At 39.8% G+C, this 13,730-nt stretch overlaps 1 protein-coding gene across 1 annotated transcript; it reads right to left on the reverse strand.

Annotated features, from left to right (window-relative positions):
- Window positions 1-2,099: 2,099 nt before the first annotated feature.
- On the reverse strand, window positions 2,100-6,887 carry lin28aa (lin-28 homolog Aa). The gene is made up of 2 exons (XM_022191009.2): window positions 5,953-6,887; window positions 2,100-2,970 (listed from the first exon to the last, which is right to left on the reverse strand). The coding sequence occupies exons 1-2, from the start codon at window positions 6,123-6,125 to the stop codon at window positions 2,751-2,753; spliced, it is 393 nt and encodes a 130-aa protein (XP_022046701.2). The 5' UTR covers window positions 6,126-6,887; the 3' UTR covers window positions 2,100-2,750.
- Window positions 6,888-13,730: the final 6,843 nt, after the last annotated feature.

Raw genomic sequence — 13,730 nt, forward strand, 5'->3', positions numbered from 1 at the left:
TCAACATTAATTGCTGAACATCATTTTCAGCCATTGCTTCTTTGACCAAAATCTTAGTATTTTTCTAATTGTAAAAATAGAAACTGTTGCACCAAGACATTCCCAAGCCCATTTTACTGTGGCTTCCTTGTTGTATGCTTCATGTGATGCAAATGCACATTTAATCTCTGCTTTGTCTTGAAAAAAACACTTCTTGACTCCTTCCAATCAATCTGAAGCAATCCCTGAGATTTCAGATTGGCAATTCCTGAGATGAGCCAAGAGTGGAGGTGTTTTTTTGTTTTCCCCAACCAGCAACTGACTGCATGTGTTTGTTTTTTTTTGCAAATTAAAATAATTCTAATCTAAAAATATGAAACATATGTTTAAAAGTGACTGAAACTGAATAATAAAAAAAAGATCCATCTTACACATGGTTAGTGCAGAGTTACATTGCATTAGTTAAGGCATAGATAGGCATGCCAATGAGCTTCTCTTCTGAAAGGCTCATTGTGCACAGAAATAAAAAAGAAAACAAAATCATACAAGGCAAAGCAAATAATAGTAAAAAAAAAAAAAACCCTCACAGTTCTTTGTCAGTCCTCATTATACCTGTACAGTATGTACTGTATATTGTTACTCTTATGGTGGAATATATTACTGTTTCATTGTATTCATATTATATTATTAAGGACAATGACAGTGATTTATCAAGCACATATGTACAAAGTAAAAGGAGTACCTTGATGTTAAAAATCTGTTACCCAAATATATCCTCAAGTCATATGTAGTTTTTAATGACATTCGGCAGTTTTCTGATGTCTACTAGATCATTAATTGCTGAGAGGCTTCACCAGGAGCAGGAGGAGAAGCTGCAGCACTCTTGGATGAAAATAAATAAGTAGTATGATATTTTTTAAAAATGCTTTAGAATAATTTTACATATATATTAATTGGGTGTAAAGTCACAGTCAGCTTCTCCTGTAAAACGGGAGTAAAATGCTGATTAGCTAGCTAGTCCTACATGCTCCTCCGTGCAGGCTTGGTGTTCCTGAACCATAACCCTACTAAGGGTTAGATGGAGGTAATGTCTTAAATAACTACCTAAAAATGGATCACATTGACGAAACAAAAACACCAGCCTTCTCACTGGCAACATCATGTCTGATTCTGCCTCATGGTATTCAAGTATCAAGAAGAGAGTTGATGTTGCACATGTTGGGATTAGTATCCCATTGGTTGACATTCAAATCCAAGTTGAGGTAATAGTAAAACAGCAGTCTTTCACACAGCAGCCAATAGAATGAGAATATACTGCAGAGGTAAAGTTGAGCTGTTAGACAATTAAAGAGTAACTTAACATCAGGCCGAAAAGCAGAGCTCTGCTGCCCTCTCTGGGTGAGACTTTATGGAGTATCTTGATTGCCCTGCCAACCACATTTTCCACACTTCAAATAGCTGTGAAACTATATCACATGGCCTAGTACAACAAACCACACCATGACCATACTATGAATACTTGTCAGATAAAGTAATAGCTTTGAAATCATACTCCCCTCATAATATTGTCAATGTCAGCATTGTAAAGGCTGTGTCTGAAATTTCTGTAGCTTTCATAATCCAAAAATCTGACACCCTGACTCACTTAATGAAGAAACTTACAACATGTGCCAGTTAAAAAGTTGTTCTCAAGCTTTTACCCTCAAGATCTATTAACTTCTTTCTACCACCACAGACCCAGTGCACATCAGACCACACAGCACTGATTTGACAAGCTCTTGTACCAGCACATTACTGCAGCAAGGTCAGAAGTTGGAGGTTATTAAAAGCAAGATTTTCAGCAGGTGCTAAGTTACTCTTTAAGAAGGTATATTATAGCCAGTGGCGATCCTGTATTAAAACTGTAGTGCAAAAAGGATTAGCTGTAATCCCAATTCAAATCACAATCTCCAAAGCTGTATTTTGAGAATATTTGGTTTACCACCAGCAGTCAGGATGCTGGTTTTAGTAGCAGAAAAAACATGTACCAATGAGGTAGACCATGCACCTTTAGACAGCCAGCAGTATGCTGGTTAGAAAAATGAAATGAGAAAAGAAAAAAAAAAAAAAAAAGACCAAAAGCTGGAAACCACCTCTGGTCGGACATTCATTTGGCCCTAGGAAACCTGGATGGTCAACTGCAATATCGGCAGATGCCAATACATTGCCTATAGCTATACCCTTAAACCCGTCCCATGTTTTTTCACAAACCCTCCCAGTCCCCATGCAATATGCAAACTAACATTCATTACGGAGGTACTAACTGTTACATCTCTGCCTTGTCGGATAGTGACACGTAGCAGTCAGGAAGAAAACGAAATGGTAAGGCAGCAAAAGTGTAGCTCTACACTAAACAAAATGAGTATTACTCCAAAAAACAGAAGAGGTATAATGGCGGAGTATCACAGAAAAGAAAAAAGCAAAAACGCATGAAGACCATCCGTTATACAGCATTGCTCACTACACTCCCTAACCAATTAAAACAACAGCAGTGATTTATACATTGAGGAAGCGTCCTGAGTGCAATAAAAAGCAGAATTCCTGAGTGTTACACCAAATGAAACGAACAAAAAAAAAAAATCTTCAGCAACATTCTTCATGAGTAATTTTTTTTTTTTAACCTGAGGTAGTTCCAAAAGCAGCTTCAACAGCTGGAAGGGGAACATGTGTCCCTCCTCTCCATCAAAGCAGTTTGATTGGCCTCTGTGCTTCCCTGACGTCAGATCCCTCGTTTAATCGGAGGTCTCGGGAGGTGGTGCTGAAGGGCTGTGCTCCTCCTTGTCTCCTTTCAAAGAAGACGGTTTTCCCTGAGAACCCGGTGAGGACTGCTGTGCTTTGATTGGGCATGTGGCAACCATGTGATCGATGCTCTGGCAGAAGTGGCACTTCTTGGGTTGGGGTGGTAGCTTGCACTCTTTGGCATGGTGGTCCAGGCCTCCACAGTTGTAGCACCTACATGAGTAGAAAGATTTCAGACACTATGCTTGATTAAAATGGAAAGAATTGATTGTGCCAATTAAATATTAAATATTAGACTCTAAAGCTGATAAAGCCACTATGCTCGTACCAGATTAGTTTTCACTGACTGTTTCTGGAGGTTCTAAATTTCAAACTGTGAGAAAGAACTGAGGTTTAAACAGTACAATACACTAAAGTTCAATTATGACCTGAAATAAATAAACCACCTTAGCTAATTTGATATCTAAAGGGATCCAATAGAATGATCTTCAGAGTTAGGTAATGATGCTTTGTGGCTTCATCACTACAACTGAACTCTTTTCCATTGATGTAGAAATGTGATCCATTGTTAATCTAAAAGTGTGGAAAATTGATGCCTGAAGGAGACAAAAAAAAACATATCTAGCCCATATCACACTTGTCCAAGCTGAATATCAACTTCCACATCAGGTGAGATGTCCTAAAATGTCAGATTTGTCTTAAAAGCACTGAGATACTTTCCCCTTCTTATGAATTTAGAAACAGTTTCCGAGTGTCAAATTCTGCCTATGCATCAACCAGAGCAGTCTGAGTAAACTATCTCTGTAAAGTAGCAATAACCAAAGCACATTTTTGAGAGTCATGTCCTTTGAGTTACAACTGTTTGCCACTAGATGGCAACATTTCACCTGGAAATACCTGCGTTTGCATTTGGACTTTAATCTCTGAGGGCATTCCAGGTCACACCAGCTGCTAGTATAGAGTGGAGCATTGAAAAGCTTTTCACATTTGGTAGGTGATTGAAATTTTCAACCAAATTACTTGTAATCTTTTGAAGATTGATGGAAATGGTAAATATTTCAGTAGCAGGGTTATTTTCCTGTGGTCCTGTTCAAGTTAACATCGAACATACTATCTTAAGTATTGTGAAGAGCTTGGCTGATTTATAAGTTTTTCACTGCCAAAAGTTTCAGGCTGGACCCATCAATATAAGACACCCTTTTCACTGGCATTGAATTTTAGAAAGGACCACCTTGAGAGGTCAGTGAAAGCCTTCAGGGGTGCCATCAGCCACCCCTGTTCAAACATAATCCGTAGAATAGCCACGTGTACAGGGGTGGAAGACAGATGGGTGGTGGGCGTGTGGTGGTTACTCTATGCTTTTGACGATTCACGCTACCTTTGTAGCAGCAGATGAGGTTTGAAGAGGGCGGCTGCCGAGTGGTGTTACTTTGTAACAGCGGCAGTTGGGATGGTGTCAAGGTCTATACCATCACATCACAGGAGTTCGCGACATCAGCATCCATCAGGATACAAGTGGAGGGAAGGGGAAGTGGTCCCTTTGTCTAAAAAAGCTGCAGTAATGACCTCTGAACCCTGACCCGAACCCTCCCAGTCCTAACCCTGCCCCCAGCTCTCTCGCTTTTACTTATACATTGTTGCCATGGCAACAGTGACCTTTCACCCCTTGCCTGGGCTCTTGCATCTGTTATCAATTAAATGGATAGGAGTTTTTTCCCCTCCCTTAGTCATATATATATACACACTCACTCTCACAAAGGTGGTCTATGAAATGTGGACTGAAAACAGTTGTTCACTCTGGTGGCAAACATGAAGCCAGGAAGAGAGCTAGAATGACACAGTACACTTCTTAAAATGTTTGATTGTTGGTTATGAATACAATCAGTTAATCACACATAAATCCATTAAACACAGTCCAGAGTTGCATAATGAATTGCGCGAAAGGGGAACGATACCTTATCCACAGATCAGTGTGGTCTAAGGAGAGGTATTGAACCACTGTGGGCCTCCCAGGACTCTTTGAGACAGTAATGATCTCTGTTCTCACACTGACTAGTCTCTGGCTGTAATCACAACTGACAGAGGGGTGAAGTTGAGACACCTCTAACCCTGCATTATATTGATATTCAAAGACTGCCCCCCCCCCCCCAAAAAAAAAAAATCGAGGCCCTCTTAGATCTCTTTTCTTTCTTTGCTGGGGGGGGGGGCATTCTTGTGTTTGCATTAAATCTCCCTTTCAGAAGAAATGTTTTTCCTTTTCTGTAACTTTCATTTGACCTAGACTCATGAAAATAGCTCAGATTTTTTTCAAGGACTGTGTACAGGTTGATTTCAAATGGCAATATAAAAAATCCCTACTGTTGCAGAAGAGAGATGCTTCAGAAATGCTTTCTTCTTGTGGCAACACAGCACTGTATAGGACTACATCCATAAAACTGAATTAGTTATATTTCTACAATAACCAAAAGATAACTTATGTCAACTTAATGTTTTCCACATTGTGATTTTGGAGGTATTACTTTGGATTTGGAGTTACAAATCGCATTGGTAGAAGAGCTTTAGGAGGGAATAAAGAGTAGGTTGGTGTGAATTCATCAGGGACCAGCAGATTTAAACAGTTATTGATCCAGGTCACACGTCAGGCCTGCTGATGTGACCCTTGGTACGGGTAGTAGTGGGGGTTGGGGTCGAGGAAGAGGAAGGAAAAAATGTTAGAAACTACAACACTATTGTATATCTGATCCAAACTGAACACAACAATGACTGTTTGTGGATTGCTGATAATGTAAAGTTGGAGTATTTGTTGCTCCTCAGTGAAAAAAAATCTTCAAATTGTGAAGATTTTTGCATTTTTGTAGATATACTGAAAAATCAAAGGTCTCTTTATGAGTTGAGAAAATGATCAAACTTTCAAAGCTTGATAATCCATTTCAAGAGCCACTGACTTATCTGAAAAATAAATCATCTTATAGCTGAAAACACACCTGTTCTTCATAGTTGATGTTTGGATATGAACGGGTTCCGATAGACAACTTGTTAATCTAAGTTTTACGACTATTATCAATGAATTGAAGCATTTTTTTTTCTGCTAAATTTCCTCTGTATTGCACTCATTTGAACTTTTATCTGACGCTGGTATTCTTTCAAAATTTCCTCTTCCTGTCTCTGATTCTTCTTCAGTTCATCTCTGCTCACCTGTCTCCCTTCGAGCGTCGCTTCTGGACCTTCTTGCCTTTGGGTCTCCTCTCGCTGCCTACACAGTGGATGCCACCTGGACCGGTAACTCGCTGCGACTCGAGGCCCTTTGATGACTTCTTGAAGGTAAATTCGACTGCCTCGCCCTCCTTTAGGCTGCGGAAGCCTTCCATGTGCAACTTGCTCTGAAATGAAACATGGTGGGACTTTGTTACTGATTGGGAACTTTCAAATGTGGAATGATCATGATAAATAGTTGAGAAGACTGGAACCAGAAAAGAATAAATGAATGTTACAATGATTTCCCCATTGCTAATATACTTGGTAAGAAATAAATTGTGATAATTGTATCTTTTAAAACTTCCTATACCACTGCAGTTACAAAGTCACCTCTAAACAGAGCGTGTGGAGACTTTGACCCATGAGAACAACCCCCGTCCATTTTTCACTGTGTGATACTATCAGAACTCGACCGCACTTATCAGGTATTTTAAGGTGATCACTATGCCTCACCTGATAAACAGACAAGCACTACAAAGCTTGCTGTTCCCACTCACCGGAGCAGTTTGCACACATTGTCCTGCAAATCACTCTTGCCTTAATGCTGCATTGTCTTTTTGCCGTGTTTGAGAGGTAAACCTGATGAGGATAACCTTCAACCCATCCCCCCCTCCAGAGGAACAGCATTCCACATTGCTTACTCCCACCCCCATCCCTCTTCCCACTCACATCACAAAGCTCCACTAACACACTGATCACCACCACTAACCCTAAACTGCAGGATGCAGGGTTTGGTGCTCAGGCTGGGGGTGGGGTGAGAAGGCACCAAGGCTTTTCTGAGAGGTTGGGGGGTCAGGGTGACATTCCTTAGATAGTTGTTTGGCAGAAAGACATGAAAGATAAAAGGTGAGGGAAAGCACAAATGAATTACACCTCTGATATTAGCTAAAAAGAAATCTGATATTTCTTTGTAGAAGAAACCTGATGATTTCATTTTGTTATGATTTTGATGAACAGCAACAATAGAGAGTTGTGCTAGCCCAATAAGTTAATAAGAGGGCAACAATGGAAGTGAAGGTTTGAATATGTTGCGAGAAAAAAATAACCTAGCCTCTTGCTTAAGTACATATTCACTGACGCTGTGTTCACCTGAAGTGACCATTGAGGAGGTTCTTCTTGATGACAATGTCTTTCCAAAAGCCTTTAGAATTCTCAAAGAAGGGAAGGAAAGATGAAGGAAATGAAGGTGTGGTGTGACTGTGAGAATAAACCTAGACTAGCAAAAACAACATGGGAAACCCCTGTCTAAAACTCCCTTAGTGTAGCTGGAAGATTAAATTGTCACGGATCCTAGAGACTGTTTACATAGAAAGATTATTCCAAAAAGATGGCAGGCTTGTTTTGATAAACATTAATCTCATTTTCTTTGATTCATTTGTGAGGAAAGCCACATCCATCTACCACTTGTAAACCAGGAAGTGTATTCTTTGTTCGCTAAATTTCACAAGTCACGCAATTTATTTTAAGAACTATCCTTTCGGGAACTTAAAAAGGCAAGCAGTTAATCCCCAAGGTGCAGTTTTAGATTAAACCCACAATTATGGCATGGTAGTCATGGAAATTTGCTTTGGATTCTTTACAAACAGCCAGTAAACTGCATCGTACCAACAATAAAACAAGTGGCTATCTTCCCTAATCACCATTCAGTCACAGCAGAGCATCTGCTGCAATGTTCTGAGCAGCAAGAAAACATGATTGGTGAGCCATGACGTTTGAGTGGCAACATAGACATGCGCGGAGCCCCAGTCCCATCAGGCCTCTCTGCCCGGGTGACTATTAACCCACTTCCTCTCCCATGTGTGACCTTCCCCACCCCCATAACGGACCCTCACCAGCCACATGGCCCGATCAGTTTCTTCTCACACACAGGTACAGGATCAGGGTGGGGCCTTTTAACTTTGAACGACCTGATGCTGAGGTGTTATTAGCAGGGTGTACTGTAAACTGAATGTGTCTGGAAGCCAAGTGAGGCAGAGAAAGACATCAGAGCAGCGAGGGACAATAGCAGGACTACTGCCGAGACAAAGAGGGGCTCACTCACGGCCGAGGGGTGCTTCATTCGAATGCATGGCTCTATTGTCCACCTGCACAAAAGGCCAGCGGACCCTGGGAGTTAATTTTCCTTGACACGCGGCCACTAATTTTAGGACAGGGGCCTTTTGGTTTTCCATAACTCCCATACATTCATCATGCACGCACGTGTGTCTAGCTTTTATAGTGACTGAAAGTTAAATAAGTCATTAATTTTCTTTTGGATACAATGAAAACAATCACTGAACTGTGAGTTTCCATCCTCAACTGAACTCACGTTATGGGTTGTAGTATGAGTAATCAAATACCAATTTCCAGTGCATAGTCAAACAATGTTTCAGTTACAACTGAACAGTCAAATCTCTCTGTATGCATCACTGGAAGACAACAGCAGAAAGACAGAAATAAGTAGCTCGAGAGAACATGCAAACTCTCAGAATATGATGCAGATGATAAACCTTTTTGTAAGAAGTCCTCGAAAATTAAGTTAAAGCTTCAAAAAAAGGAATGAAGCCTTGGTAGATGGACGTCTCCACAGCTAAAGGCCTTGACGTGGTGGCGTGTGAAAAAGGAAATTTACCTAAAATACAACCCAAAGTCTCCTTTAAAGGTGTGTTAGCTTTGAAGAGCTTCCACTACCTCACACATAGGGGGTTGAGCAGACGGCAAGGAGCCTTTAATCACATTATGACAGGAACTTTGAGGTGAATGAGCAGCCAGTGGGGATGCCTCTCATTCACATGCTAAACCTCTGTCTCTATCTAGGAGGGAAACGCACCCCCACCTTCATTACCATCGACACTTAAACACTTAAACGTTGGATGGAGGTTTAAGATGAAAAAAGTATCGATATTACCCCCAAAACATGCATCTAACCTTCAAAAAAAATAAATAAATAGTGATCAACCCTATTTCAGATGTGGTGCCGTCTTTAATGAAGTAAATATATTAGCCAAAAATATTTTTTTGAAGGTTCATTTTGTCAACAGATGTAATCATAAATGACTAAAAAAAAACACTGAACAAATATCATTGATTGATCATTGACTGAGCATTGATGTAAGTCTGTTAACGCATGTAAGCTTCAATGAACAACAAAAAACTCACTCTCATTTCTCCCTCACTTTGTATCAGTGTCCTACAAACCACGAGGGAGGCCCTCTGCTCTCCTCTGGCTGCAACACGTGTTTCCTAAAGGGAGAAACACCCACCACAGTGCAAAAAAAGACCCTCATCTAAACCGGTTAAATACATCCAAACTTCATCCTAACACTTTAAAACGCTTGGTTAAGTAGTTCATTTTCTATGCATTTGAAGTTTTCAGTACTTTTATTGACCTATCATCAATTTGCGGCTTGAACAAGAGGGAAAAAACACAGGATAAATTGATTAAACTTCATTAGACACAGGTGGAGGGGGGATCCAGCTCCTGTCTGTGAGAAATTCTGCACGCTTGAGGAGGGAAATACATTGTCAGATTTGGACTTTTGCAAAACCTAAACGAGTTAGGAAGAGAAATCAATAAGTACGACTAGATAGGCTGTAGTTCCAGCGATCCTACCTGATGGACAAATACATCAACCGGTTCGTCCAGAGGCACTCCCTCTCGGTTGGTCATGGATAGGAAACCGAAGCCCATGCGGACATTGAACCATTTACACACGCCGATCCCTTGAAAAGACTGTGAATCTTCCTCGATGCTGGGTCCTTCATCCTCCTCGGTCTTACATACTCCTGCAACGAAAAAGGCATCCAGTTACAAACACACGCTGTAAATGAATGCGTGCGTAAAAACGCTGCGTAATGTATCCAAAAAATGTTTGAAACCCGAACAAACTTCTTTCTCTCGCCTTGTCGCATCAGTAATCAATAAGAATCAATGAAACGAACACAGCAGTAGCGCGCTTAGGCTGAGTATAGGCTACATTTGGTTTAAAATAATCAACTTTATAAACGAAATTCGGCAACATGCGAACTTTTTTCCATTACATATGCCACGAGTTGCTCCAAAGCAAGTGATCTTGTTGGCAGCATTTCTAAAGAGCGTTTTCTACATTGATAGACACACGAATTGCCCATCACGTGTGTGAACAATGCCCCTAAAATGCTCCATTACAATCGAACAGACAGTTCCATCAGAACACAACTTAATCAACTTGCAAAACGCACGAAGTCACCCAACCTGGGAATTCCTGGTTAGAAACGGAACCCATGTCTTCAGTTCTTCCTTGAGCCAAAATTAGCACCCAAGCTACAGTGTCCCTTTTTTTCTGATTTAGCCCTCAAACTGGGTAATCCTCACTGATTGCCACTTTCATGCAAAATGCACTGGAAAGCAGAAGCTGCGCAGCAAGAGGGAAAGCGGGAGAGGGAGGTAAACAAAAGGGGGCTGGCAACCTATTCCCCCTAAACAATGAGGGGTGGGGGGTCATCGGGGAGAATTTTTTTTCTTCTTACTGAAGAATCCCCCCCCTCCTCCCAAAACATCTTAGACAATGCAAACCCTGCCCCTCCAGAAAGCACTCTTAACTCTTCCCAGAGATAACTCCTCAACGTACCTTCTGCCATGTTTGCGGGCCAGTTTGCTCCCAGTGTTCAGCTGCTCTGCTCTGTCGATTCTTTCTCTCTGGAAACGCGTTTTGGCTCTCCTGCAGTGGTCAGCTCTGTTGGTCAATACAAATGACAATTTCTCATCTAACAAACCCCCCGCACTCTCGGTCACGTCCACGTGATTCACAATTACAGTCCCCAAGGATGCACAAGCATATTGTGTGATGGAAGGGCCCCAATGTGGGAAGTGGCCAGTCACTACGAACCAATATTATATCCGTTTATTCAAATTTGGACATCTGTGGTGGTGAGTTCGCAGATACTGTACATTGCAAAATTGCTATATCTGCTGTCGTTGGCATGATGAAGCATATTTCTGGATAAACACGTTCTCCAGAGGCTCTCAAATGACCACTAGCCTGTGCAAAAAAAAAAAAAGGTTTAAATTAGGCCTGCAGCACCAAATACCAAATGAAATAAATACCAATTTATATGATCAACACGTGAATTGTGACGTTTCTTCTTTATATTTTAGAAAGATTGTAGTTCATTCTTCTTTCTCTTCATATTTGCTCTCGTCATTCGTTTCCCTGTGATCAGACCATTGGTTTAGCTGTTGTCCCAGCACGCCAGAGAAAAGGTTTGTAATGGTAATCCAGATGAAATTTGGAGGAGGGGGCAGGGTTTTTCTCCTCATACAGCAGAGGAGGGACAGCTCAACTCAACCGAAGTGAAGAGATAATAAAGTAAAGAAAGAAAAGTAAAGCGGTGTTTGGATTAAAGGGAAAAAAGGATGCAAAACAATTTTATGAAAGCAACCCACGATTCAAGGTGGCTGCGTGAATGAACAAGCCGAGCTGGTCAAACGGATTCATGGATCGATAGTGATTGATCACATCACGTTAAGATGTTGACTTCAAAACCTTGTGGATTGATGGATGTTTTCAAGACAGAGGAAGGCGGTTTAGACCAAATGAAATAGCCGAAATGAGAAAAAGAAAAAAAACAACAAAACAAAACGAAAAAGCCAAATTAACCGACATGATTATTATTATTATTATTACTATAGTGCTTAAAACAAGGTAATGGGAAATCACACTGCCTATCTTTTCTATGCACACGCATTTCAATGTAACTAAAATTATTTAACCTAATATTATTTTTGTCCAAAAATACAGCAAAAATACAAAACAATATATTTGAAATTGGTTTGGATTACTCTATATCACCAAATGCAAGCATTTATTTTGAAAATTCACATCATTTCTTTACTGATACATGCACATATTCAAAAAATACTTAGATTAAGGAATAACTTATGCAAGAGAGGCATAAAATGAATATAACCTACAATATTTAGAGTATTTAGGCTAGAATGTACATGAAAATGTCCAACCACCAAAACGCATGATGGATGTTTCAGAGTGTGGTATGGAGTTTATGGCAACTACCACAACGACCCCTTGTGGAACCGCTTATCACGCTATTTAAGGCCGAAGAAATGACACAACTGACAATATAATATTCTAAATTATAAGATTAGGGAAAGCTTTGCCTTCTATCGGAAACAGCATAAATTGAGAATTTAAAGAAGCAGAAAAACACTCTAATAACACGCAGGGCTGGTCTATATTATCATGGAAAACTGTGTATCTACCACATGTGTCTTTAGATCTGTAGGAAAATGCTTGCACCAGAGATCTATTTAGTGGTGCAGCTGGAGGTAGATCATGTAATATATTTCTATGAAGATTTGTCAATGCCATTAATAGGCGGTTTTTAAAAAAAATCTTCTTCACCTATATCTTTCTTTTTAATAATGTAGAACACATATTTCACACTGTTAAATTGGCATTTTGTAAAGCTGAATATTCACGCCTTAATATACTTTATGTGGCCATTTGTCTGTGGCAGCCAGGGATGGGCGCCATTACGCTGATTGGATTGGGAAGTTTCCTGGACGACCCAGTGAAAAGTTGGTTTGTTTTAGATCTAGGTCTTGTATGAAAACAACAAAGAAGTCAAACCCCGGATCGGAGTCTCAGCAAATCAGATCATCTCCAATGAAGGGGTCATTGCTTTTCAAGTGCTGCCTAATATGTTGGCAGGAGGAGGCCAAAGCGTTTGGATTGCACCTCTGGACTGGAGCCAAAGGGCTAATAAATTACAGTATATTCTCTTGTTCTGACGATGGGGGGCGCTTTATTACAGCAGTGTATCCAGTAGACAACTTTTTAAAAGTCTTTGTGAAGAGATTGAAAGATAGATAAATAAATAAGTAAATTAATATATCACAATATATAGAGAAAATATTTGAAATTAAATAAGTAAATAAAAAAATAAAATAGCTTGACCCCTCTGGTGACGCTAAACTTTCCTATGTTTCTGCATTTAGTTGAAAGGGATAAAATTAAAGGAATATTTTGCTTTTTATATAATATAACATAATATGTAATTCACAGATTCGTACTATTAGTAGTAAAGCTGCACTTGTTTCCCAGCTTTCCTGCTCTTTTCCTGTTTTAAAAGTGAACATCTAAACATACAGGATGTCACAGTTACAGATGTTGTACCATAAAGTGATTATCTGACAAAAACTGATACCTCCTTTGTGTTCCAAATGAACCATTTCAGTCCTTTTTTGAACAGTTAAAATTGCTTTTAAGAAGCAGTACTGTACTTGCCAAGAAGTGACTGCATCAACTACATTGTGACTGAAATGTTACTAATGCGTCAGAGTGACTTGATTTCATTCATGAGAGTCATATTTTATAGATCTAACCTATGGGACAATAGCAGAAAGTGGATTCTTTATTTTATATATCAAACAGATCCATTAATCATGTCTAAACTCAATTTTAGATGCATCAAACACATACAGTCTAAACATCAGAAACCATACTAGAATTCTAGATTCTGGATTAATGAGTTAGTTATTTGGTTTGTAAAAAAAAAAAATTCTGAAACTGGTGATAAATGAAATTTGACAGTCTTCCTAAAAAGATACTCCAACCAATACAGCTGTTTGATTTATTGTTGCAGTGTAATCTTAAATGTCAGGCCTGGCGATGCTGTCCACTGAAAACAGTTCTTTGGTCACAGTTGTTCAGTTACAAGAAACGTTAAAGTTACCTAAA

Source organism: Acanthochromis polyacanthus, chromosome 12 (assembly GCF_021347895.1).
Source record: "Acanthochromis polyacanthus isolate Apoly-LR-REF ecotype Palm Island chromosome 12, KAUST_Apoly_ChrSc, whole genome shotgun sequence".
Classification (NCBI taxonomy): Eukaryota; Metazoa; Chordata; class Actinopteri; family Pomacentridae; genus Acanthochromis; species Acanthochromis polyacanthus.

Bases quoted from the DNA above. Each gene is read 5' to 3' on its own strand.
- lin28aa (XM_022191009.2), bottom strand. From the start codon at position 6,125: ATGGAAGGCTTCCGCAGCCTAAAGGAGGGCGAGGCAGTCGAATTTACC. The intron at 2,971-5,952 runs GTGAGCAGAGAT...CTACTCATGTAG, and splicing joins CGACGCTCGAAGGGAGACAG to GTGCTACAACTGTGGAGGCC.